Here is a 27500-nt window from a genome sequence, read left to right on the forward strand (position 1 = left end):
GTGGACCGGGTCCCGGAGGTGGACCGGGTCCCGGTGAGGAGCAGAGCCCAACAGACCTCTGGCCGCAGACACAAACATCAACACAGGAGGAACCTGCGGTGTGGGGGCCAATCAGCACGGCCCGTCATCACTCATCCTCCGTCATCACGACCAATCGGGAAGCAGTTCAATTTGAGGCTGAGACGAAGCTAAAATAACCGACGGCGTAAACATCGGCTGCAAACACGTAAACAGGAGGCGCAGCCCCGCGGCTGATTACAGGGCTTCTGAGGAGGCGTCCTGGGCCCTGTGATTGGCTGGCTGGGGGAGGGCGGGGCCTCTGTGGTCCCACCTGGGCAGGTGACCTGTCGGTCATAATTAATAAATTAGTCATAATAAGTCATAATAATTAATAAATTAAACATCACAATGGAGACAGTATGTACATGTAATTAAGTCTATAATGTACATTATAGACTTAATTTGCAAAGCTAGCTATAGACGGATAAAGTTATATCATATATAAATCTATATATAGAGCCATATTTACATATACAATTGTATTGCATAATTATATGTAATTATAATTTATAATTATATATATATATATTTATCTATTGAAATGTCTTTATATAATATATGTATAGACATTTTTTGATATATAATATATATATATAGAGTATATATAATATACAGTCTATATACAGTGGGGCAAAAAAGTATTTAGTCAGCCACCAATTGTGCAAGTTCTCCCACTTAAAAAGACGAGAGAGGCCTGTAATTTTCATCATAGGTAAACCTCAGCTATGAGAGACAAAATGAAAAAAAAAAATCCAGAAAATCACATTGTCTGATTTTTTAAGAATTTATTTACAAATTATGGTGGAAAATAAGTATTTGGTCACCTACAAACCAGCAAGATTTCTGGCTGTCACAGACCTGTAACTTCTTCTTTAAGAGGCTCCTCTGTCCTCCACTTGTTACCTGTATTAATGGCACCTGTTTGAACTCCTTATCAGTATAAAAGACACCTGTCCACAACCTCAAACAGTCACACTCCAAACTCTACTATGGCCAAGACCAAAGAGCTGTCAAAGTACACCAGAAACACAATTGTAGACCTGCACCAGGCTGGGTAGTCTGAATCTGCAATAGGTAAGCAGCTTGGTGTGAAGAAATCAACTGTGGGAGCAATTATTAGGAAATGGAATACATACAAGACCACTGATAATCTCCCTCGATCTGGGGCTCCACGCAAGATCTCATCCTGTGGGGTCAAAATGATCACAAGAACGGTGAACAAAAATCCTAGAACCACACGGGGGGACCTAGTGAATGACCTCCAGAGAGCTGGGACCAAAGTAACAAAGGCTACCATCACTAACACACTACACCGCCAGGGACTCAAATCCTGCAGTGCCAGACGTGTCCCCCTGCTAAAGCCAGTGCATGTCCGGGCCCGTTTGAAGTTTGCTAGAGAGCATTTGGATGATCCAGAACAGGATTGGGAGAATGTCATATGGTCAGATGAAACCAAAATAGAACTTTTTGGTAAAAACTCAACTCGTCGTGTTTGGAGGAGAAAGAATGCTGAGTTGCATCCAAAGAACACCATACCTACAGTGAAGCATGGGGGTGGAAACATCATGCTTTGGGGCTGTTTCTCTGCCAAGGGACCAGGACGTCTGATCCGTATGACGGAAAGAATGAATGGGGCCATGTATCGTGAGATTTTGAGTGAAAACCTCCTTCCATCAGCAAGGGCACTGAAGATGAAACGTGGCTGGGTCTTTCAGCATGACAATGACCCCAAACACACCGCCCGGGCAACGAAGGATTGACTTCGTAAGAAGCATTTCAAGGTCCTGGAGTGGCCTAGCCAGTCTCCAGATCTCAACCCCATAGAAAATCTTTGGAGGGAGTTGAAAGTCTGTGTGGCCCAAAAACATCACTGCTCTAGAGGAGATCTGCATGGAGGAATGGGCCAAAATACCAGCAGCAGTGTGTGAAAACCTTGTAAAGACTTACAGAAAACGTTTGACCTCTGTCATTGCCAACAAAGGGCATGTAACAAAGTATTGAGATGACCTTTTGTTATTGACCAAATACTTATTTTCCACCATAATTTGCAAATAAATTCTTTAAAAATCAGACAATGTGATTTTCTAGATTTTCTTTTTTCATTTTGTCTCTCATAGCTGAGGTATACCTATGATGAAAATTACAGGCCTCTCTCATCTTTTTAAGTGGGAGAACTTGCACAATTGGTGGCTGACTAAATACTTTTTTGCCCCACTGTATATTTTTTTTATATAGGTATATGTATAATATTTATAGGTATATATATAGGTATATATAGGTATATGTAGTCATTAATTAATTTATTTACTCATTCATTTAAATATTCATGATATATTACCTCAAAATAAAGAACTATCAAGAATATTTATTTTGTATTCAACCAGTACATTTATAATATATAAAAGGTATTTTGATCATATTAATTTAGTTGAACTCCGCCGCTGTGTGACGTCACCCCACGTGCACCGCCCCTTTCTTCCAAACTTTCCACCAATCAGAGCGCTGCGTTCCCTCCGCTTTCAGAAACAACGCTCCTCGGCTCCTCTCTGAGCGCAACTTGGAGCAACTTTTGGAGTCAAGAACCGAGCCTAAGTCCTCGGTGAGAGCGGGTCCGGGTCCGGGTCCGAGCGGTGGTCTAGGAGGGGTCCGGGGGACCAGAAGGCGGTCCGGGGATGACCATGCTCGGCCTGTACATCCCCGACCGGTTCTCCCTGCGCGCCTCCGGGGTGCAGGATGGGGTCGGGCTATACGCGGCGAGGAGGGTCAAAAAGGTCTGTACCCTAACCCCAAAGTTCAGAACATGTATACTGTGTCGGTGTGTGTATGTGTGTGTGTGTGTGTGTGTGTGTGTCTGTGTGTGTGTGTGTGTGTCCTCCGTTTTGCGTCCTCGACGCTTTTCTCAAATCTCAAGCGAAGGCGGAGCGGCTGTGACGTGAAGTGCCACGTATATACACTTTCTGTACACACACACACACACACACACACATTCACACGCACGAACACGCGAGCACACAGACAGACAGACAGACAGACAGACAGACAGACAGACAGACAGACAGACAGACAGACACTTAACTCAGTCTGCGCTGACTCATTTAGATAAAAGGAATTCCCTCCCTTACTTACCCCTACAGTAGCCTACTCACTCACTAGTAGACTAACGACTGGCTAGCTGGTCTACTGACCACAGACTAGTCTGAAGCCCAGCTGGTCCAGGAATGAGGAGAATTATGAAGAGTTAAGTTCAGTTCAGTTCAGTTATTATGTGGCATTGTTAATAACAACAACAACAACAACAACAACAAGAGAGGGGTCTGTTGTCGAATGAATGGTTTATGTTTCTGTGGACCAAACGCCATGTGCAGCCATCACAACACTAGACCCCGCCCCTGACAACATCAGCCAGGGAGGTAGAGTAGAGCTAGTAGCCAGGCTAGTAGCATAGCTAGTAGTCTACTACCTAGTATCCTACCACCTAGTATCCTACCACCTAGTAGCCTAACTAGTAAACACTACCATACTTAGGTCACTTGTGTGCTAATTAAACTACAGTACAGTGTATTTGTGTTCAGTACTTAAAGTACTAGCACACAGACCCTCTTATCTTACAACTGTGTGAACTTGTTTTAACTGTTGGATTACTAATCAATGGATGATGAATAAACGGTAGCTTACTTAATGTTTCTGCTCCCAGGGGGAGAAGTTTGGTCCGTTCGCTGGAGAGAAGAGACTCCCCGCGGAGGTGGACGACAGCAGCGACACCCGGCTGATGTGGGAGGTAACCAGTTACTACTGGTTTATTCATCACCTATTACTATGAACAGCACCTTATTCACATGAATACACTGGTTTATATCACCTATTACTATGAACAGCACCTTATTCACATGAATACACTGGTTTATTCATCACCTATTACTATGAACAGCACCTTATTCATATGAATATACTGCAACACTACAATACTAATTTGAATAGCAGCACTTTAATATGAATATACTTATTTATAACAATAATACTATGAATAGTACCTTGTTCATAGGAGTATAACTGATTTATTCATACAATAATACTATGAATAGATCTCTTTTCATATGAACCTAACTGGTTCATAAATATGAATATGTACGTCCTGGCACCTAAAAATAATACAAAGAATTGTGTAGCATTTTATCCTAACTATCTTTATTTTACATGGGGAAAGGGTTAACCTAATGATAGTTAGTGCTTGGCACTTGGTTCTATGAACATCCTTACTGTACTGAAAGCGTTATATTGTTATTCCTCTTCCTCTGACAAATGCACTTAATGTAAGTCACTTTGGATAAAAGCGTCTGCTAACGTCTTGAATGTCAATGTAATTATGTACAGTACTGCCTTGTTCAATGTGCTGTTGTGCTAAGAAGATCATTCTCCCGAGCTATGTGGGACCATGGTCCTGTAGTAGCCTTCCACCTACTAGCCTAGCTAGTAGCCTACCCCCTAGTAGCCTAGCTAGTAGCCTACCACCAAGTAGCCTACCCCCTAGTAGCCTAGCTAGTAGCCTACCCCCTAGTAGCCTACCCCCTAGTAGCCTAGCTAGTAGCCTACCACCTAGTAGCCTACCGCCTAGTAGCCTAGCTAGTAGCCTACCGCCTAGTAGCCTAGCTAGTAGCCTAGCTAGTAGCCTACCCCCTAGTAGCCTACCACCTAGTAGCCTAGCTAGTAGCCTAGCTAGTAGCCTACCCCCTAGTAGCCTACCACCTAGTAGCCTAGCTAGTAGCCTAGCTAGTAGCCTAGCTAGTAGCCTACCCCCTAGTAGCCTAGCTAGTAGCCTGTGTAACAGTTGTGTCTCCTCAGGTGCGGGGCGGTAAGGGCGATGTTCTGTACGTCCTGGACGCCAGTAACCCTCGCCACGCCAACTGGCTGAGGTTCGTCCACCAGGCGCCGTCTCAGGACCAGAAGAACCTGGCTGCTATCCAGGTACCACCGGGTTACAGGTTCTAACAGTCTGGGGTTACAGGTTCTAACAGTCTGGGTTACAAGTTCTAACAGTCTGGGGTTACAAGTTCAAACAGTCTGGGGTTACAGGTTGCTGTCTGACATCTATCTGACGTCTCTCCCCCGGTCTGACGTCCGTCTGACGTCTGTCCCCCTCAGGACGGAGAGAACATCTTCTACCTGGCGCCCGACGACATCGACACGGACTCGGAGCTGCTGATTGGCTACCTGGACAGCGACATGGAGGAGGAGGAGGCGGAGGACGAGGACGAGGTCGTCCTGTTTGAGGAAGAGAATGGCAAGGACCCCAAGCACGCCGCGGAGACGGGTGAGTGGGGGTCAAAGGTCGCCCTCTGTACCGGGTAACTGTGTGGACAGTAGAGGGTTACCATAGTAACAGGGTTACTGTGTTTACATGGCAGTAGAGGGTTATCATAGTAAGAGCATTACTGTGTGGACAGTAGAGGGTTACCATAGTAACCAGGTTACTGTGTGGACAGTAGAGGGTTACCATAGTAACGGGGTTACTGTGTGGACAGTAGAGGGTTACCATAGTAACGGGGTTACTGTGTGGACAGTAGAGGGTTACCATAGTAACGGGGTTACTGTGTGGACAGTAGAGGGTTACCATAGTAACCAGGTTACTGTGTGGACAGTAGAGGGTTACCATAGTAACGGGGTTATGTGTGGACAGTAGAGGGTTACCATAGTAACCAGGTTACTGTGTGGACAGTAGAGGGCTACCATAGTAACCAGGTTATCATCGGGTTAGTAGCCAGCATATAAACTCACTGATATTGGATGTGATACAGGCCAGTAATGCTAGCAGGGCTCGGATGTGTGTGGGATGTGTGCTGTATGTTTCTCTGCGCATGATGTGTGTTGGATGTGTAAACTGGATGTGTGTTTGAATGTGTATCCTGGATGTGTATACTGGATGTGTACCCTGGATGTGTGGTTGGATGTGTCTTGGAAATGGGATGTGTACTACATGTGTACTCTGTATACCGAGTGTATATAGTGGATGTGTGTACTCTGTATACCGAGTGTATATAGTGGATGTGTGTACTCTGTATACCGGGTGTGTATACTGGATGTGTGTACTCTGTATACCGGGTGTGTATACTGGATGTGTGTACTCTGTATACCGGGTGTGTATACTGGATGTTTGTACTCTGTATACCGGGTGTGTATACTGGATGTGTGTACTCTGTATACCGGGTGTGTATACTGGATGTGTGTACTCTGCATACCGGTGTGTAAAGTGGATGTGTGTTGGATGTGTACTTTAAACAGGATGTGTACTGGATGTGTTCCCCCCAGAGCGGCTGATCAAGAAGGAGGACCACCCCTGCCTGCTGTGTGAGAGCAGCTTCCCCAGCGAGGAGGTCCTGGCGGCCCACCTGCAGAGCCTCCACCAGCGGCCCAGTGTGGAGGAGAAGGAGTTCAAGTGCAGGAACTGCTCCAAGAGGTTCCCCGTGAAGCAGGCCCTGCAGCGGCAGTAGGTCTCCTGGGGTCCCGGGGGGCCACTTTAGTGTTTGACCGTTGAACGGTCCAGGCAGGTTCTGTCTGTACTGTCTGTCCTGTCTGTACTGTCTGTACTGTCTGTACTGTCTGCTGTCTGTACTGTATGTCCTGTCTGTACTGTCTGCTGTCTGTACTGTCTGCTGTCTGTACTGTCTGCTGTCTGTACTGTCTGTCCTGTCTGTACTGTCTGTACTGTCTGCTGTCTGTACTGTCTGCTGTCTGTTGTCTGTCCAGTCTGTACTGTCTGTACTGTCTGTCCTGTCTGCTGTCTGCACTGTTTGTCCTGTCTGTACTGTCTGCTGTCTGTACTGTCTGTATTGTCTGTACTGTCTGTACTGTCTGCTGTCTGTACTGTCTGCTGTCTGTCCTGTCTGCACTGTCTGCTGTCTTTCCTGTCTGTACTGTCTGATGTCTGTACTGTCTGTACTGTCTGCTGTCTGTACTGTCTGATGTCTGTACTGTCTGTCCTGTCTGTACTGTCTGTACTGTGTGTAACGGTGTTCTGTGTTCCAGCGTCCTCCATTGCTCTGAGGCCCTGGCGTCGGCGGGGGGCCATAAAGGCCACCAGTGTTCAATCTGTCACCACACCTACAGCTCAGAGTCCAGGTAACACACACACACACACACACACACACACACACACACACACACACACACACACATGCGCACACACACATGCGCACACACACACACACATGCACACACACATGCGCACACGTGCACACACACACACACGCACACACACACACACACACATGCGCATACGCGCACACACACACACACATGTGCACACGTGCACACACACACACACAAACACACAGGAAAACATTCACACAGTAACATTCATACACACACAGGAATACATTTCCACACACACAGAGGGATACATTCACTCACACACACACACACACACACACACACACGCAGACACACACAAAAATCTTCAGCTAACATAGCAATACGTAGCTGACCTCTTCGTTGATTAGCTGCGTACTTATCAGCCGTTACATAGTGAACAGATGTTTCTGAAGGCGGAGTTGCTTTGAGGCATTCAGTCGTTCACAGGTGGAAGCCTCACGAACTTTGATATTTAGACTACATGCTTGTTATACAGTTGTGGTTAATATTCGCCAACTAGAAACAATTTCGGGAATAATTGTTTGTTTGAAAAAAACGTCACAATATTTTAATGACACTGGCGAGTTCATCAGCGTAGGCACTATCTATGCAATACAATATAGGTGCTGCAAACGGTTGATACGTTTATGGAAAAAAGATAATTCAAACATTGAATTTGGTGAGAAATTTGCTTCGTCTGCACTATTCTCTGGGATATAGATAAGTAAAATAAATACTTTTCTCCACAATTCTGTGCACTAGTCAAATGGCTGAGTGGTTAGAGCACTGGCCCTGAGAGTAACAGGTTCGTTTTTTTAGCCACTGTTTCAAGCCCTGCCAGATGCGTCTTGTTTCCTCAGTTCTAATGATGGATTTTTGATGTTTGAAGTCTGTCGATCTCTTAACAGTACCTAGGCTGTATATTCCCCTCCTACAATATTTTGATAGCCTATTCTTTTTGACAGGGGGGCAGCATCTTGTGTTGTCGCTGCAGTGGATGCATGTTTCTTGATAGTTTTTTATTTTATTTTGAATGTAGGAATTCACTTCTCTAAAACCCACTTCCCAGAATCTTATCACATATGTACGGAAGAGGATTAGGGCCACTCATAAAAAGAAAATTAAGTTCTGACTATATTCTCAGAATTCTGAGAAAAAAGTCAGAATTCTGACTTTAAAGTCAGAACTACGGGTACCTGTAAGGACCAACCTCCGTGGGAGAGTAGCCAGTAGCCCTAGCCTACATGTGCTAAGATGTCTTCCCTTAGCGACTTCTTGCGGGTTCGAGGGGTTCCAGAGGAAGCCATTTCGTTAATTGAAGACCAAAAGATGAGTGAAACTGGAACATGTGTTGTTTTGGTGCCAGTTTCACTCACCTTTTGGTCTTGGACTTTAATCTCAGAATTCTGAGAATAAAGTCAGAACTTAATTTTTTTTTTATGTGTGGCCCTAATCCTTTTCCGTACATATGTAGTAACAGGGTCGTTAAAGAAAATATTTGTGAACATTTGGAGGTCGTACTGCACCGGAATGCTTATTGCGTAAAAAAGACAAAGAAGACTGAAATCGGTCATGTGACCATGAATATCCAGGAAGCATGTGGCCTAATATGGACCTACAACAGCCCTAGAGCTGTTGCCTTTTCTACCATGTGGGTAATAAGGACTCAGCCAGACTATGTTGTTGGGAAACAGTCAGGAAGCCTTACCTTGCTAGTATCATGGAGTTTAATAACTTCTTCCATACTATGAGCTTAGTATGTAGGTGAAATTGGTTTGGGGAACACTTTCCTATTAAAGGTTTAGCCTCTAAGAGGTAGGTTGCAAAGGAAGTTAGCAACTATGCTTTTGAGAAACAAACCCCTGTTGTAATAACATGTGGTGTAGTTCTACCTGTTATAAAAACATGTGGTGTAATTCTAACCTGTTGTAATAACATGTGGTGTTAACCTGTAGCTTTGAGCAGCATAAGGAGGCGTGCCGCGGGGACGCCAGGTTCGTCTGCAAGGCAGAGAGCTGTGGGAAGAGATTCAAGAGCAAGGACGCCCTGAAGAAACACAAGGGCAACGTACACACAGGTACACACGCACACACACACACACACACACACACAGGTCATACACACACACACACACACACACACACACACACACACACACACACACACACACACAGGTCATACACACACACACACACACACACACACACAGGTCATACACACACACACACACACACACACACACACACACACACACACACAGGTCATACACACACACACACAATCTTTTTGTTTCTTCCAGGAAGTGCACGGCGGAAGCTCACGTGCACGATATGCAACCGGAAATGTTCCTCATCTCTAAACCTGCAGGAGCATCGCAAGGTTGGTCCCCTCCCCCTCCTCCCCCTCCTCCCCTCCTCCCTCCCCCTCCCTCCTCTTCCTCCCTCCCCCCCTCCTCCCTCCCTCCCTCCCTCCCCCTCCCTCCTCCCCCTCCCTCCCTCCCTCCCTCCCCCCCCTCCTCCCCTCCCCCTCCCTCCTCTCCCTCCTCTCCCTCCCTCCTCCTCCCTCCCTCCCCTCCTCCCTCCCCCTCCTCCCCCCCCTCCCTCCTCCCCCTCCCTCCCTCCTCTCCCTCCCTCCCCCTCCCTCCTCCTCCCTCCCTCCTCCCCCTCCCCCCTCCCCCTCCCTCCCTCCTCTCCCTCCTTCCTCTCCCCCCCTCCTCCCCCTCCCCCTCCCCCCCTCCTCCCCCTCCCTCCCTCCTCCCCCTCCCTCCCCCTCCTCCCCCTCCCTCCCTCCTCTCCCTCCCTCCCCTCCTCCCTCCCCCTCCCTCCTCTCCCTCCCTCCCTCTTCTCCCTCCTCCCCCTCCTCCCTCCCCCTCCCTCCTCTCCCTCCTCCCCCTCCTCCCTCCCCCTCCCTCCCTCCTCCCCCTCCCTCCCCCTCCTCCCCCTCCCTCCCTCCTCTCCCTCCCTCCCCTCCTCCCTCCCTCCCCCCCTCCCCCTCCCTCCCTCCTCTCCCTCCTTCCTCTCCCCCCTCCTCCCCCCCTCCTCCCCCTCCCTCCCTCCTCCCCCCCTCCTCTCCCTCCTCCCCCTCCTCCCTCCCCCTCCCTCCTCTCCCTCCCCCTCCCTCCTCCCTCCCTCCTCCTCCCTCCCCCTCCGTCCTCTTCCTCCCTCCCCTCCTCCCCCTCCTCCCCCTCCTCTCCCTCCCTCCCCCTCCCTCCCCCTCCCTCCCCCCTCCACCCTAAACCCTGCTGCTGTCCCAGATGGAGTGAGGCTGTCTCTCCTAACACCAGTCAGCCCATCAGAGGTCTCCTGGTGTTCCACCGTTCCTCTCTATGGGTCCCAGGGCGTCCGTCTTAGATGGATTCTCTCATCGTCTTCAGTCCTCGTAGCAATTTAGTTTTCCCCAAATATAACTATAATAAGCGGGCCGTAAAGACGCATGGCTGTCAATAACCACATACTGATTTGGAAGGACTGGAATATAATTATTAATTTGATTTGAAACTCTTGCGTGTTATTCGACCCACACATAGTGGTCGTAAGCGTAGTGCAGCTCTGATAAATAGGATTTGAACACAAATACACATAGTGCTATAAGTACGACATGATATGACATGCAGATATAAATAGGCTGATGTTATGGAGGGGTCAGTGGTCTCAGCGTGGAGATACCCTGTAAAGAGGCTTATGAGAGGGCTTATCACACCCGCTTCTCCGCCCTAGCCCCGCCATCAAAGACCTCATTATTGGAAGTAGATTTAAGTTTCTTGCCGAAGAGGGATCGTGTTCTGTGGCTTTAATTACTTTTCTGTCTGCAGACATACTGGTCTCGTAAAATATATACAGCCGTTCCTCTGAACGTTATTATGGTCAGCGTCGGGTATTAACGTCACGCAACTTCTGGAGATGTGTGTGTGTTTTTCAGAAGGTCCTTGAGATAAATGTGTGTGATTCAGAAGGTCGTTAAGATGTGTGTGTGTTTTTCTGAAGGTCGATGAGATGTGTGTGTGTTTTTCTGAAGGTCCATGAGATCTTCGAGTGCCACGCGTGTGATAAGAAGTTCATCTCCACCAATCAACTGAAGCGACACATGATCACACACTCAGGTAAGAGTTGAACGAGAGCCTCTCCTTTCTTCTGCTGTCTCTCCTCCTACTCCTTGTTCTCCGCCTTGTCTGTGCATTTCCTCCTCCTCCTCATCTCTGGTTAACTCCTCTATCTCCCTCTCCCCCTTCTCCCCCTCCTCCTGCTCCCCCTCCTCCTCCTCCTTCTCTGTGGTTAACTCCTCTCTCCTCCTCCTCTTCCTCCTCCCCTTCCCTCTTCTCCCCTCCCCCTCCCCCTCCTGCTCCTCCTCCTCCAGAGAAGCGTCCGTACACCTGTGAGGTGTGCAGCCGCTCCTTCAAGCGTCTGGATCAGGTGACGGCGCACAAGATCATCCACAGCGAGGACAAACCCTACCGCTGCAAGCTGTGTGGGAAGGAGTTCGCCCACCGCAACGTCTACAAGAACCACAAGAAGGTGAGCCTGTACTCAGCTACAGCACAGGTAGTACTCATGGAGCACTCAGCTAGTACTCATGTAGTCCTCAGCTAGTACTCATGTAGTACTCATGTAGTACTCAGATCTCAGCTAGTACTCAGCTAGTACTCATGTAGTCCTCAGCTAGAATACAGGCAGTCCTCAGCTAGTACTCATGTAGTCCTCAGCCAGTACTCATGTAGTACTCCACTTCGCCCACTCCAACGTCTGCAGAACCAGCAGAAGGTGTGGCCGCGTGGCGCCGTCTGTGGGCGTGCTCAGCGCTCTGAGAGTCAGGCAGCACCAGGAGATTAACCCTGGTTATGAAGGACAATTAGAGGCTAACCGTCCTGTTATGAAGGGCTGTGAAGGAGCAGGGCTGAACTGCCCTCCCTGGAACCCTGTTGTTCTCCGGGGCTTCCAGAAGAACCCGTTCTGATGCCGCCACCGCTCCATCGTCACGTCTAACGTGGTAGCTCCGGGTGTCCGGTGGGACTAACGTTTCTCCCCGGGACGCGCCCGGACAGGAGGAGCTGCTGAACCACCGGCCTGTCAAAGGAGACACTGACAGGAACTGGCAGCTTGTGACTGAATATAGAAAAGAAAAACATGATGAGGCTCATTAAATATGAGTTTAATGAGCGCCAACGTTTTAGCCCCAGGCTGTGCAGAGTTTACTTAATGATGAAGTCATTTAAGATCAAATGATACAAGTGTTTTAAACCAACTGATCTAAGTGTTTTAAACCAACTGATCTAAGTGTTTAAAATCAACTGATCTAAGTGTTTTAAATCAACTGATCTAAGTGTTTTAAATCAACTGATCTAAGTGTTTAAAATCAACTGATCTAAGTGTTTTAAATCAGCTGATCTAAGTGTTTTAAACCAAATGATCTAAGTGTTTTAAACTAAATGATCTAAGTGTTTTAAATCAACTGATCTAAGTGTTTTAAACCAACAGATCTAAGTGTTTTAAATCAACTGATCTAAGTGTTTTAAACTAAATGATCTAAGTGTTTTAAACCAACTGATCTAAGTGTTTTAAACCAACTGATCTAAGTGTTTAAAATCAACTGATCTAAGTGTTTTAAATCAACTGATATAAGTGTTTTAAATCAGCTGATCTAAGTGTTTTAAACCAAATGATCTAAGTGTTTTAAACTAAATGATCTAAGTGTTTTAAATCAACTGATCTAAGTGTTTTAAACTAAATGATCTAAGTGTTTTAAACCAACAGATCTAAGTGTTTTAAATCAACTGATCTAAGTGTTTTAAACCAACTGATGTAAGTGTTTTAAACTAAATGATCTAAGTGTTTTAAATCAACTGATCTAGGTGTTTTAAATCAACTGATCTAAGTGTTTTAAATCAACTGATCTAAGTGTTTTAAACCAACTGATCTAAGTGTTTTAAACCAACTGATCTAAGTGTTTTAAACTAAATGATCTAAGTGTTTTAAATCAACTGATCTAGGTGTTTTAAATCAACTGATCTAAGTGTTTTAAACCAAATGATCTAAGTGTTTTACACCAAATGATCTAAGTGTTTTAAATCAACTGTTCTAAGTGTTTTAAACCAATTGATCTAAGTGTTTTAAACTTAATGATCTAAGTGTTTTAAACCAACTGATCTAAGTGTTTTAAACTAAATAATCTAATTGTTTTAAACCAACAGATGTAAGTGTTTTACACCAAATGATCTAAGTATTTTAAACTAAATGACCTAAGTATTTTAGTGGGGCTGTGATGGTGATGGTGCTGACGGTGTTGATGTGGTTATGTGACGGTGTTGATGTGGTGTTGGTGGTGGTGCTGACGGTGTTGATGTGGTTATGTGACGGTGTTGATGTGGTGTTGGTGATGGTGCTGACGGTGTTGATGTGGTTATGTGACGGTGTTGATGTGGTGTGGGTGGTGGTGCTGACGGTGTTGATGTGGTGTTGGTGGTGGTGCCGACGGTGTTGATGTGGTTATGTGACGGTGTTGATGTGGTGTGGGTGGTGGTGCTGACGGTGTTGATGTGGTTATGTGACAGCATTGATGTGGTGTTGGTGGTGGTGCTGACGGTGTTGATGTGGTTTGGGTGGTGGTGCTGACGGTGTCGCTGTCTCCCCAGACCCACTCCGAGGAGCGGCCCTTCCAGTGTGAGGAGTGTAAGGCGTTGTTCAGGACGCCCTTCAGCCTGCAGCGCCACCTGCTGATCCACAACAGTAAGTACACCACCTAGTGCACCACCTGGTACACCACCTACACTCAGGCCTGCCTTAACCTGCCATTGGGCCCTGGGGCTGAGTGGTTTCGTAGGCCCCCTGAGAGGGGGTCTTACAATGAGAATGTGTAAATGCCATGTGTCTAGAGCGCAAAACGTATCAGTGACCCTCTCTGAGTCACATAACATCACGATATTTATACTAGTAGATTATAGATAACCAAATAATTGAAGGATAGACAAGGTGATTATAAAACCATGTTCCTTGAAATTTTGATTTAACTCCATATTACCAAAAGAAAACATGATCAGGTCTGCAGAAACACAAACACGCCTAATAACAGCATATTAACAAGTAAGAGGTTCCCCTTTGGCCTCGGCGGGCCTTGGGAATCCATCACACACACACACACACACACACACACACACACACACACACACACACACACACACACAGGGCCTATCATGAGTCAGTATAAAAATAAAAAATAAAAATATATATATAGATATACAGCCTGTGATTTTTTGTTTCGGGGCCTACATCAGGGGCCTATCATGAGCTGCAGTATTTTATATATATAGTATATATTAAATACTGCAGCTCATGGTAGGCCCCTGATCGCCGTAGGCTTCAGACCAGGTAAGCCCGAGCATGAATCGATTTGAATCTCAAGCCAAAACATTGCTCTAGAATGTGATTCCTCTAGAGGCTGTTGTGTCATGGTGGCCACGTGGGCCACTAGTAAATTGGGCCAATTAGAGGCCACAAAAATTCAGAAAATTCGACAAATACCAAAGCAATGTGATTTTTATTAGTATTTTCTTGCCTTGTGATTGGCCAATGATCTTTGCAGGCCCCAAGAATTCACATTGTTTTGGGCCTACGCCGATCGAGGGGCCTATCATGAGCCAGTATATAAAAAAAAAAAAGAAAGAATACTGCAGCTCAGGATAGGGCTGATCGCCGTAGGCCCCGCGGCTTCAGCCCAGGGAAGCCTTGCCTACAGTACACCACCTACAGTACACCACCTAGTACACCACCTACATTACACCACCTACAGTACACCACCTAGTACACCACCTACATTACACCACCTACATTACACCACCTACATTACACCACCTAGTACACCACCTACAGTACACCACCTACTACACCACCTACAGTACACCACCTACAGTACACCACCTAGTACACCACCTATATTACACCACCTACATTAAGCCACCTAGTACACCACCTACATTACACCACCTACAGTACACCACCTAGTACACACCTACATTACACCACCTACATTACACCACCTAGTACACCACCTACATTACACCACCTACAGTACACCACCTAGTACACCACCTACATTACACCACCTAGTACACCACCTACAGTACACCACCTACAGTACACCACCTAGTACACCACCTACATTACACCACCTAGTACACCACCTACAGTACACCACCTACAGTACACCACCTACAGTACAACACCTACAGTACACCACCTACAGTACACCACCTAGTACACCACCTACAGTACACCACCTACATTACACCCCCTACATTAAACCACCTAGTACACCACCTACAGTACACCACCTACAGTACACCACCTACAGTACACCACCTAGTACACCACCTACAGTACACCACCTACAGTACACCACCTACATTACACCACCTAGTACACCACCTACAGTACACCACCTACATTACACCACCTACATTACACCACCTACTACACCACCTACAGTACACCACCTACAGTACACCAACTACAGTACACCACCTAGTACACCACCTAGTACATCAGCCTCTAAACCAGCCTCTATACACCAGCCTCTATACACCAGCCTCTAAACCAGCCTCTATACACCAGCGTCTAAACCAGCCTCTATACACCAGCCTCTATACACCAGCCTCTAAACCAGCCTCTATACACCAGCGTCTAAACCAGCCTCTATACACCAGCCTCTAAACCAGCTTCTATACACCAGCCTCTCTACACCAGCCTCTAAACCAGCCTCTATAAACCAGCCTCTATACACCAGCCTCTAAACCAGCCTCCAGACGTCCTGCTGCTACCCACTGGGACAGAGAGAGGTTCCTCCCCACTCCAGGCCTTCTGCTGCTGGTTTGGGCCGTTTGAAAAGCATCCAGATTAGAACTGTTTTTAACTTCACTGCCTCATTACAGAGCTCTTAAAACCCTGCTGTTTTAATTTCCCGGCCATGTAGGGAACTTTTGGATCACATTCCGGTCTTGGTGTATTTAGACCGAGATGTTTGGACTGATGGTTCTCTCACGGTTCCTAAAATGACTTTTTGTTACACTTTTCACTATATTTCCTCTTTGCATTTTGGCACTACCTGCTCCTTAAAGACCTGTCTCTGTACTGTCTAACCCCTACCTGCTCCTTAATGACCTGTCTCTGTACTGTCTAACCCCTACCTGCTCCTTAATGACCTGTCTCTGTACTGTCTAACCCCTACCTGCTCCTTAATGACCTGTCTCTGTACTGTCTAACCCCTACCTGCTCCTTAACGACCTGTCTCTGTACTGTCTAACCCCTACCTGCTCCTTAACGACCTGTTCTAGGAGTGGGCCAGTGTGCGTGGGGTCGGGTGGGGGCGGGGCCTGTGTTGGGTGGGGGCGGGGCCTGTGTTGGGTGGGGGCGGGGCCTGTCGCCGGGCTGAGGTGTTATTCTAGGGGTTAGGGACACGAGACACTGCGCCGGGTCAGGGTCTCGCCGTCAGGGTTGATGTTTTCTTAGTTTGAGAAAGGAAGAAACGCGTTGGCTTAGCGGGAGGGGTCAGAGGTCACCGCCGTAAGCCTTCCATAAATAGAGGATCACCTCACACACTGTGGGGGTGTGTGTCTGCCGCTTTGATCTGCCATGCGCACACACGCACACACACAGAAAAACGCGAGGGGTAGTTGTGGGGGTCTAGGGTGGTTGTGGGGGTCTAGGTTGGTCTAGGGGGTCTAGGGTGGTTGTGGGGGTCTAGGTTGGTCTAGGGGGTCTAGGGTAGTCCTGGTGGTCCGTGGGCTCTAGGGGGGGTCCTGGTGTCTGTTGGGGGCTGCAGGCCGCAGCAGTGGAGGTCCGTACCCCCGGTCTGCTGTCTGGTCTCTGGGGTGCGTCCTGAAGTCCGGCTGTCCCTGTTTCAAACATTCAAGAACAGGAGAAGAGATGAAGTTCCTCCAGGGCCCCCAGCGCGGGGCCCGGTTCCTCTACCTCCGGTCTGAGGGCCCCCAGCGCGGGGACCGGTTCCTCTACCTCCGGTCTGAGGGCCCCCAGCGCGGGGCCCGGTTCCTCCACCTCCGGTCTGAGGGCCCCCAGCGCGGGGACCGGTTCCTCCACCTCCGGTCTGAGGGCCCCCAGCGCGGGGACCGGTTCCTCCACCTCCGGTCTGAGGGCCCCCAGCGCAGGGACCGGTTCCTCTACCTCCGGTCTGAGGGCCCCCAGCGCGGGGCCCGGTTCCTCTACCTCCGGTCTGAGGGCCCCCAGCGCGGGGCCCGGTTCCTCCACCTCCGGTCTGAGGGCCCCCAGCGCGGGGACCGGTTCCTCCACCTCCGTTCTGAGGGCCCCCAGCGCGGGGACCGGTTCCTCCACCTCCGGTCTGAGGGCCCCCAGCGCAGGGACCGGTTCCTCTACCTCCAGCGGCAGCGGAGCGAACAGCGGGGGGGGGGGAGGGCAGATGGAGGCCGTCGCCCAGACAACGGCCCCCCGGGGAGCCCCCCCTGCTGCGTCTGATTGCTGTCATTCAGTCTCCAGAGGGTCTCACACCCCCCCCCCCCCCCTCTCTGCAGGCGAGCGCACCTTTAAGTGCGACCAGTGTGACGCCACCTTCAAGAGGAAGGACACGCTGAACGTCCACATCCAGGTGGTCCACGACGGCCACAAGAAGTACAAGTGCGACCTTTGTGAGAAGGCCTTCGTCACGCCCTCCGTGCTCAAGAGCCACAAGAAGGTGAACGGCCCCGAGCACCGCCGCACAATGCAGCCCATAATGACCCCCAGTCACTGTGTGGGGCCTCACACACAACACACTGCACACACACACACACACACACACACACACACACACACACACACACACACACACAGGTGGATACACAGACACATACAGGCACACACACACACACACACACACACACACACACACACACACAGGTGGATACACAGACACATACAGGCACACACACACACACACACACACACACACAGGTAGACACACAGACACATACAGCTACACACATGCACACACAGTTAGGCACACACACGCACACACACACACACACACACACACACCCACACACACACACAGACACATACAGGTACACACAGGTAGACAACACAACACAATACACACGCAGGTAGACACACACACACACACACACACACACACACACACAGGTGGATACACAGACACATACAGGCACACACACACACACACACACACACGCACACACACACACACACACACACACACACCCACACACACACACAGACACATACAGGTACACACAGGTAGACACAACACAATACACACGCAGGTAGACACACACACACACACACACACACACACACACGTCAGGCTAACCAGAGCGATGTGGTGGGGGGGGGGGAAGGACAGCACGAAGCAGCAGAACCCGCGCTGGGTCCGGGGTCCGGGGTCCGGGGGCCTGGATGGGGGTGGAGACAGGGTGAGCGATGGCTCCGCCGCCGGACCCCGACCCCGATCAAAGCCGGATCACCGTGGAGACCGCGGCGCGGCCCGGGTTCTGGCGGCCGGCGGAGCGCCCGCCGCACGTCAACCCGCCCGGTGGGGGTTGACCTGTCACTCAGCACCCCCCCGGGGGGGTGCTGAGTGACAGGTCAAAGCGACAGGTCCCGGGGCGGGGCCTGGGACACAGAGCAGAACCCTCATGAGTCAACACTGTGTGTCTAACCACACACACGCACACACACACACGCACACACACACACACATACACGCGCACACACACACGTACACACACACAAACACATGCACACGCACACACACACGCACACATACACACACACAAACACACGCACACATACACACGCACACACACACACGCACACATACACACACACACACACACGCACACATAAACACGCACACGCACACATACACACACACAAACACGCATGCACACGCACACACACACACACGCACATGAATACATACACGCACCTGCACGCACAAAACACACACACGCAATGACACACACACACACACACACAAGGGCTCTTGTTAAAGCGTGCACGTGAGCGGCCCACGTGCGCTGCAGCGAGGCGCTCAGCGCCGCCGCCGTCCTTTGTGATGTCACTCCAGCGCCGATGTTGATCCAAACAACGAGCAGAACATCTGCAGAGCTCGTGTGTGCTGAGCAGCTGCACCTGGCCCCGCGCACGTGTGTGTGTGTGTGTGTGTGTGTGTGTGCGTGTGCGTGTGAGTGTGTGTTGAGGGTTCCTTGACACATTCCGTGGTTGAGCGTGCCATGCTTGCGTGTTTGAGAATGTGCGTGCCTGTCTCGGAGAGCGCACATGTGTGTGTGCTTTTGTGTGTCTGTGTTTGGGAGCGGTATGCGTGTTCATGTCTCAGAGTGTGTGTGTGTGTTTCTGTGTTATGTGTGTGTGCCTGGTGTTTGTGTGTGTGGACAAAGCTTTTGTAACTGAACACTGGAGGGGGGGGGGCTGGGTTTGGGGGGGGTGACCCTGAAGGTGGGGGCTGGGTGGAGGGAGGTGGGGGGGAGGAGGTGGTGTTTGCCCTCGCTGTTGAAACTGTCGCTCTCACTCGAGTCACATGCCAATGTTTGCTTTGGAGGAAATGAATTCAGAGCACAGCTTTCAACAGCCAGGAGGGGTGTGGTTAGAGAGGGGGGAGGGGCCATGGGAGGGGCAGGGGGAGGAGCTACCACCAGGGAGGGGAGAGGAGGAGGAGTAACGAATAACAAGAAGAGGGTGAGAAAAGACGCGAGGAAGAAAGTAGAATCCTTCGTAAGACGTGCTCTGTTGGACAACATGGTGCCTCGTCACATGTATCCTCTCCTCAACTCCTGGTGTCCAGGACAGAGGAGCAGAGAGGAAGGCATCTGGTACCACCTCACCATGTGGGACTGGTTCCAAGTGCAGACTTAAAGCATGGAACCTGCATGGTAGGACGAACGAGCTAGCTTCCTACAGGAGAGAGAGAGAGAGAGAGAGAGAGAGAGAGAGAGAGAGAGAGAGAGAGGGGAGAGAGAGGGGAGAGAGAGGAGAAAGAGAGGGGAGAGAGAGAGGGAGAGAGAGAGAGAGGGGGAGAGAGGTTGCAGAACCCTTCCCTATCTTCCAAATAAAAATCTCCTGAAATGATGTCTAGCACCAGACTGAAGGCTGGCGGCAATCATGAGGTTCTGGTGTCTCCACACACAGGCTGAACTCAGGAGGTAGAGCGGGTCAGCTGGGAATCAGAAGGCTGCTAGTTTGAGTGTCAAGGTGTCCCTGAGCAAGGCACCTCACCCTGACTGCTCCTGATGAGCTGGCTGTCGCCCTGCGTAGCTGACTCCACTGTGAATGTGTGCATGAAAGGGTGAATGTCACTTTGGATAAAAGCGTCATCCAAACCCCCTAAAAGTAAATGTACTCAAACCCTCCAGATAAGACCCTCCAGGTAAGGATGATGGATGTGTTTTAGAAGCTCCACCGAGCCACATCTGAACCCACTGTACCCCAGATCAAAGGGGCTCTCCCCGGCGCGGACGGTGTTGTGATGCTGGACGGCCCCTCGCCCTCTCTCTAACGGGGCAAAGATGTGGGGTCTGAATGTAACAAATGTTGTGTTTGGCTAACAAGGACCACCTGGTCTCTCCTGTCTGCAGACCCACACCGGGGAGAAGGAGAAGATCTGCCCGTACTGCGGACAGAAGTTTGCCTCCAACGGGACGCTACGGGTGCACATCCGCAGCCACACAGGTCAGTGAGCCGGCAGCGGGGACATCAGTGGCTCTCTAACTGCTTCTGCTAGGGGGCGACCGGAGCTCAGGAGGCAGAGCGGGTCGTCTGGTGACCTGAAGGTTGCTGGTTCGGTCCCCGGTTCCTCCTAGCTGAGTGTGGAGGTGTCCCTGAGCGAGACGCTCCCCCCTGACTGCTCCTGACCAGCTGGCTGTCGCCCTGCGGGGCTGACTCCGCCGTCGGGGTGTGAATGTGTGCATGAAGGGGTGAATGTGAGGCAGTATTGTAAACCGCTCTGAGTTGCAACTGGTTAGAAAATGTTAGCCAGTTAAAGCTATGTTAGCCAACATTTAAACCATGTTTGTTAATGCTAGTCCTTTTAGCTTCCTGCTGGTTGTTAATTAAACAGCCTTTAGCTGGAGATGCACACATTCCTCTCTGTCACCTTAACTACCACACACACACACACACACACACACACCCACACACACACACACACACACACACACACACACACACACACATACACACACACACATAAACCCCCACACACACCCACACACACACACACACACACACACACACACACACACACACCATCCGGTGGTCACTGGTCTTTGGTTCTCCGGTCTCTCTCTCTGCTCACGTCGTCCTCCCCTCTGAACGGGGAGGACGACGTGAGCAGAGAACTGCTGGTCCCATCCTGGTCCCAGTCTGCTGCTGGTCCCAGCCTGGTGCTGGTCCCAGCCTGTTCCCAGTGTGTGTGTGTGTGTGAGTGTGTGAGTGTGTGTGTGTTTGTGTGTGTGTGTCTGTGTGAGTGTGTGAGTGTGTGTGTGTGTTTGTGCAACCACATGCCGTTGGCTAGTTAGTGAATACATATGAAGAGAGAGCGAGGGGAGGGGAGAGGGGAGAGAGACGAGGAGAAAGGGAGGGAGAGTCAGATTGTATATATATAAAGTAAACAAAGAGCATGCTGTTGGGGAATGTGGGGGCATGGGCGAAAGAGAGAGAGAGGGGAGGGGGTGAAGAGAGGAGGAGAGAGTAAAGATTCGGGAGAGAGTGAGAGAAAGAGAGAGGAGATAGATTAAAGAGAGAGGGGAGAGAGAGAGAGAGAGAGAGTGAGGGGAGAGAGAGGGAGAGGGAGGGGAGAGAGAGAGAGAAAGAGAGAGTGAGAGAGAGAGAGAGAGGAGATAGATTAAAGAGAGAGGGGAGAGAGAGAGAAAGAGAGTGAGGGGAGAGAGAGAGGGAGAGGGAGGGGAGAGAGAGAGAGAGAAAGAGAGAGTGAGAGAGAGAGAGAGAAAGAGAGAGTGAGAGAGAGAGAGGGGAGAGAGAGAGAGAGAGAGAGGGGAGAGAGAGAGAGGGAGACGTCTGAAAGAAAATAAAAGAGCACTTGAAGAAAGCATCCTGCGGTCCGACCTTTGACCCCGGCCGGCTGTAAATCTGCGGTCTCCTCTATGGCCGCCGCGTTGTGTTTGTTGTGTTTGTGGGGGGGGGGGGGGTAACGGAGAGCGACAAAGAGGATGTTGTTCAGGGTCCGGCTGCCATGGTTACGGCCCGCCCGGCGGCCGCCATTGTGGTGCGGAGCAGGAATGCCTCCATCATAAAATGTTGCTTGTTATGTAAATAAAACCGTTAAGATGGCCGCCCGCTCCGTCGGTAAGCTCCTTAAGCAACCCCTCCCCCCCCCCTCCACCTCCTCCCCCTCCTCCTCCTCCTCCTCCTCCTCTTCCTCTTCCTTCTCCTTCTCCTCCTCCTCCTCTTCCTTCTCCTCCTCCTCCTCTTCCTTCTCCTCCTCCTCCTTCTCCTCCTCCTCCTCCTCCTCCTCCTCCTCTTCCTTCTCTTCCTCCATCTCTAGCTCTATCTCCTCATCCTCCGCCATCTTCTCCTCCTCCTCCCCTCTCCTCATCCCCCAATGGACACTTCATACGCCATATAACACACACTGCCCCTGGCACTGATACACACTATATAACACACGCTATATAACACACACTGCCCCTGGCACTGATACACACTATATAACACACGCTATATAGCACACGCCACATCTGGCCATGATTCACACCCCATAACACACACTATATAACACACACTGCCCCTGGCCATGATACACACTATATAACACACACCGCCCCTGGCCATGATACAGACTATATAACACACGCTATATAACACACACCGCTCCTGGCCATGATACACACTATATAACACACACCGCCCCAGGCCATGATACACACTATATAACACACGCTATATAACACACACCGCCCCTGGCCATGATACACACTATATAACACACACCGCCCCTGGCCATGATACACACTATATAACACACACCGCCTCTGGCCATGATACACACTATATAACACACACTTTATAACACACACTATATAACACAGACCACATCTGGCCATGATACACACGATATAACACACACTATAAAATACACACTATATAACACACACAACATCTGGCCATAATACACACATTATAAACACGCTCCCCAGACATTTCAGTCACACACTTGTGCTGACCAGAATCCCACTTTGTACCCACTGAACATTGTCCACACTACGCAGAAACACACATTACTGACCAGACCTCTAAACACTTTATTTATACTGCACCCGTGTACACAATAGAGACACACAATATATACAATACAAAATACACTAGCCAGACTCACTCACTGACTATCTCACTGACTCACTCACCCGCTCACTCGCTCACTCGCTCGCTCACTCACTCACTCACTCACTCGCTCACTCACTCACTCGCTCACTCACTCACTCGCTCACTCACTCACTCGCTCGCTTACCCACCCACCCACTCACTCGCTCACTCACTCACTCACTCGCTCGCTCGCTCACTCACTCCTCGCTCCCTCACTCACTCACTCGCTCGCTCACCCACTCATTCACCCACCCACTCACTCACCCACTCACTCCCTCACCCACCTACAGTAGAGCAGTGCCAAACGGATCGATTAGCAGACTAGGAGGGAGACCACAGCGGGGGGGAGGGGGGAGAAGGGGGGAGACACAGAGGGTCAAAGACATGGTGTTGGGTTGCAGCACATGCCAAATCAGTTACCATCTCCATACACACACACGCACACACACACGCACACGCACGCACGCACGCACGCACGCACGCACGCACGCACGCACGCACGCACGCACACACACACACACACACTCAGACACTGTAGCAGAATGTGGAGGATGAGGGGAGGTTTGCAGTACTGCTGAACAGAGGAACACAAAGCCGCCCTATAGAGGGCCCTGTGGTCCCCAGGGACCCCTAAAGGGACCCCCTGTCCCCCACACCTACATGTTGTAGGGTCTAGTCTCTATCACATGTTGTAGGGTCTCTATCACATGTTGTAGGGTCTAGTCTCTATCACATGTTGTAGGGTCTAGTCTCTATCACATGTTGTAGGGTCTCTATCACATGTTGTAGGGTCTAGTCTCTATCACATGTTGTAGGGTCTAGTCTCTATCACATGTTGTAGGGTCTCTATCACATGTTGTAGGGTCTAGTCTCTATCACATGTTGTAGGGTCTATTCTCTATCACATGTTGTAGGGTCTAGTCTCTATCACATGTTGTAGGGTCTCTATCACATGTTGTAGGGTCTAGTCTCTATCACATGTTGTAGGGTCTAGTCTCTATCACATGTTGTAGGGTCTAGTCTCTATCACATGTTGTAGGGTCTCTATCACATGTTGTAGGGTCTAGTCTATCACATGTTGTAGGGTCTAGTCTCTATCACATGTTGTAGGGTCTAGTCTATCACATGTTGTAGGGTCTAGTCTCTATCACATGTTGTAGGGTCTAGTCTCTATCACATGTTGTAGGGTCTCTATCACATGTTGTAGGGTCTAGTCTCTATCACATGTTGTAGGGTCTAGTCTCTATCACATGTTGTAGGGTCTCTATCACATGTTGTAGGGTCTAGTCTCTATCACATGTTGTAGGGTCTAGTCTATCACATGTTGTAGGGTCTAGTCTCTATCACATGTTGTAGGGTCTCGTCTATCACATGTTGTAGGGTCTAGTCTCTATCACATGTTGTAGGGTCTAGTCTATCACATGTTGTAGGGTCTAGTCTCTATCACATGTTGTAGGGTCTAGTCTCTATCACATGTTGTAGGGTCTAGTCTATCACATGTTGTAGGGTCTAGTCTGTATCACATGTTGTAGGGTCTAGTCTATCACATGTTGTAGGGTCTAGTCTATCACATGTTGTAGGGTCTAGTCTATCACATGTTGTAGGGTCTAGTCTCTATCACATGTTGTAGGGTCTAGTCTATCACATGTTGTAGGGTCTAGTCTCTATCACATGTTGTAGGGTCTAGTCGATCACATGTTGTAGGGTCTAGTCTCTATCACATGTTGTAGGGTCTAGTCTCTATCACATGTTGTAGGGTCTAGTCTATCACATGTTGTAGGGTCTAGTCTCTATCACATGTTGTAGGGTCTAGTCTCTATCACATGTTGTAGGGTCTAGTCTCTATCACATGTTGTAGGGTCTAGTCTCTATCACATGTTGTAGGGTCTAGTCTCTATCACATGTTGTAGGGTCTAGTCTATCACATGTTGTAGGGTCTAGTCTATCACATGTTGTAGGGTCTAGTCTATCACATGTTGTAGGGTCTAGTCTATCACATGTTGTAGGGTCTAGTCTATCACATGTTGTAGGGTCTAGTCTATCACATGTTGTAGGGTCTAGTCTATCACATGTTGTAGGGTCTAGTCTATCACATGTTGTAGGGTCTAGTCCATCACATGTTGTAGGGTCTAGTCTATCACATGTTGTAGGGTCTAGTCTCTATCACATGTTGTAGGGTCTAGTCTATCACATGTTGTAGGGTCTAGTCACATGTTGTGCTGATGTGAGATGGGCGATGTCACCCCCCCACCACAGGAAGAAGAATAGTTTGTTGTTTGAACGGTGGCCTCATTGGGACACCTCACCCTCCCTGGGTGGTTCGCGATTTAATCAGCATCTCTGGCTTCTGAATCCCCGGGAACACAGCTCATTAGCCTCGTTAGCCTGGGTACCTCGTTACCTCGTTACCTCCCCATCAATACTGCTGCCCAACAACTAAAGGGAGATTAGGAACACCCCCCCCCCTCCCTCCAGAGTCTTCTGGAGGGAGGGGGGGGGTGATTGCGTTAGCCCCACAGTGAAGCCCCCCCCACCGTGGTTGACCCTCCCCTCCGGGACCTGGGCTATTTACCCCGGCCGCGCGACAAACTATTTACAACAGTGATTCCATTAGCACCCCCGGGGGGCGGGCCGCGATCCTTACTAATCGCTTGAACCCAGTCCTGATTTAGATGTGTGCGTTTAGACGTTACTTTGTCCTTTAAACGTGTGTTAGAACCTCACTGAGGAGAATCTGTGGAACTCTGAGGAACCAATCCAACCCACCTGGTTCTGGTCGGGTTAACCTGGTGATGGTTAGTGCTCGGCACTTGGTTTTACGAACACCGGAACTGTACCGACAGAGGCATATTGTTGTTTCTCTTTCTCCTGACTAATGTACTTATAGTAAGTCGCTCTGGAAAAAAGCGTCTACTGAACACCGTACATGTTAGTGTAAATGTAGAATGGGAATGTCCTGGCGTTCTCCGTCTGAAAAGTTCTAAAGGCACGCTTCCTCCAAGTTCTCTCTCTGGATTAGCGGCGGGTCTGGAGCGGCTATCTGTCCTGGGATCAGCGCGGCGGTAAGCAGACCCACCTGTCGGCGGCCGCGTGACTGACGGGCTGTCAGCTCCTCTGGCCTCCATCAGAGCGCTCAGATAGCATCTCCAGAGCTCCGGTCCGGAGCCTTTGATGGAGACGTGCACAGAGAGGCAGGAGCATACTATACACACTCCTGCCTCTCCGTATAGCCTGGGTCAACAGCAGCCGGCCAACGCTAGCAGCTAGCAGATGCTAGCTGGCCAGTGCTGAATGCTCCTCCACCTCGTATTGGTTCAACCCATATGAGTTAGCTAACTCTGATTCACGTGTGCCCTGCAGCTAGCCAACACCGTACGATCCACACTGAGGCCTCTACACACTGTGGGTGGCCAGGAGCTCTAAAGCTGCTAGCTAAGTCTGCTAGCTAAGTCTGTAGTGCTTTAGCTAGCTAACGCTGCAGCTACCTACAGCACTACAGACTTAGCTAGCCACAGCTTTAGCTAGCTAAGTCTGTAGTGCTTTAGCTAGCTAAAGCTGAAGCTAGCTAACTCTACAGCTATGTAACGCTCTGGGGACGAGGAGGGAGTCAGTGAATGGACGGTCCCCAGAGAGACGCACCAACTCTCACACACATCAGGTCCTCAATACGCTATGAGGCCGGAGCTTAGTCAGGGGCCCCCCAGGGCCCGGCGAGATGACACATCCCGGGGGCGCGTGCGTGTCTCCGGGGCCACACCGTGGCAGCAGGACTCTGGATCAGACGACTCACAGAACATATTCACGGTCATGGCTGTGAGTCACGTGTCGCTGGGATCGGGTTCCCACATCAAAGTGTGTTATCACATGTATGTTCTGTACGCACACACACATGCTCATAGCGTGCTCCCCCCTCCCTCCCCCCTCCCTCCCCCCATCCCTCCCCCCCTCCCTCCCCCCCCT

General features: G+C 49.7%; 1 protein-coding gene across 1 annotated transcript in view; it reads left to right on the forward strand.

Moving 5' to 3' along the window:
- The window catches only part of prdm5 (PR domain containing 5), a 41925-nt gene that overhangs the window by 7697 nt on the left and 6728 nt on the right, over nucleotides 1-27500 (forward strand). Inside the window, exons 2-14 of the mRNA XM_079739944.1 lie at nucleotides 2584-2831; nucleotides 3755-3838; nucleotides 4900-5022; nucleotides 5200-5368; nucleotides 6364-6541; nucleotides 7081-7173; nucleotides 9141-9262; nucleotides 9485-9564; nucleotides 11200-11284; nucleotides 11539-11696; nucleotides 13811-13904; nucleotides 17717-17877; nucleotides 20795-20888. Coding sequence (XP_079596070.1) covers nucleotides 2733-2831; nucleotides 3755-3838; nucleotides 4900-5022; nucleotides 5200-5368; nucleotides 6364-6541; nucleotides 7081-7173; nucleotides 9141-9262; nucleotides 9485-9564; nucleotides 11200-11284; nucleotides 11539-11696; nucleotides 13811-13904; nucleotides 17717-17877; nucleotides 20795-20888 — 1540 coding nt within the window. The 5' untranslated portion in view covers nucleotides 2584-2732. The remainder of the gene's footprint in view (nucleotides 1-2583; nucleotides 2832-3754; nucleotides 3839-4899; nucleotides 5023-5199; nucleotides 5369-6363; nucleotides 6542-7080; nucleotides 7174-9140; nucleotides 9263-9484; nucleotides 9565-11199; nucleotides 11285-11538; nucleotides 11697-13810; nucleotides 13905-17716; nucleotides 17878-20794; nucleotides 20889-27500) is intronic.

This window comes from Pollachius pollachius (assembly GCF_949987615.1).
Source record: "Pollachius pollachius genome assembly, chromosome: 7".
NCBI lineage: Eukaryota > Metazoa > Chordata > Actinopteri > Gadiformes > Gadidae > Pollachius > Pollachius pollachius.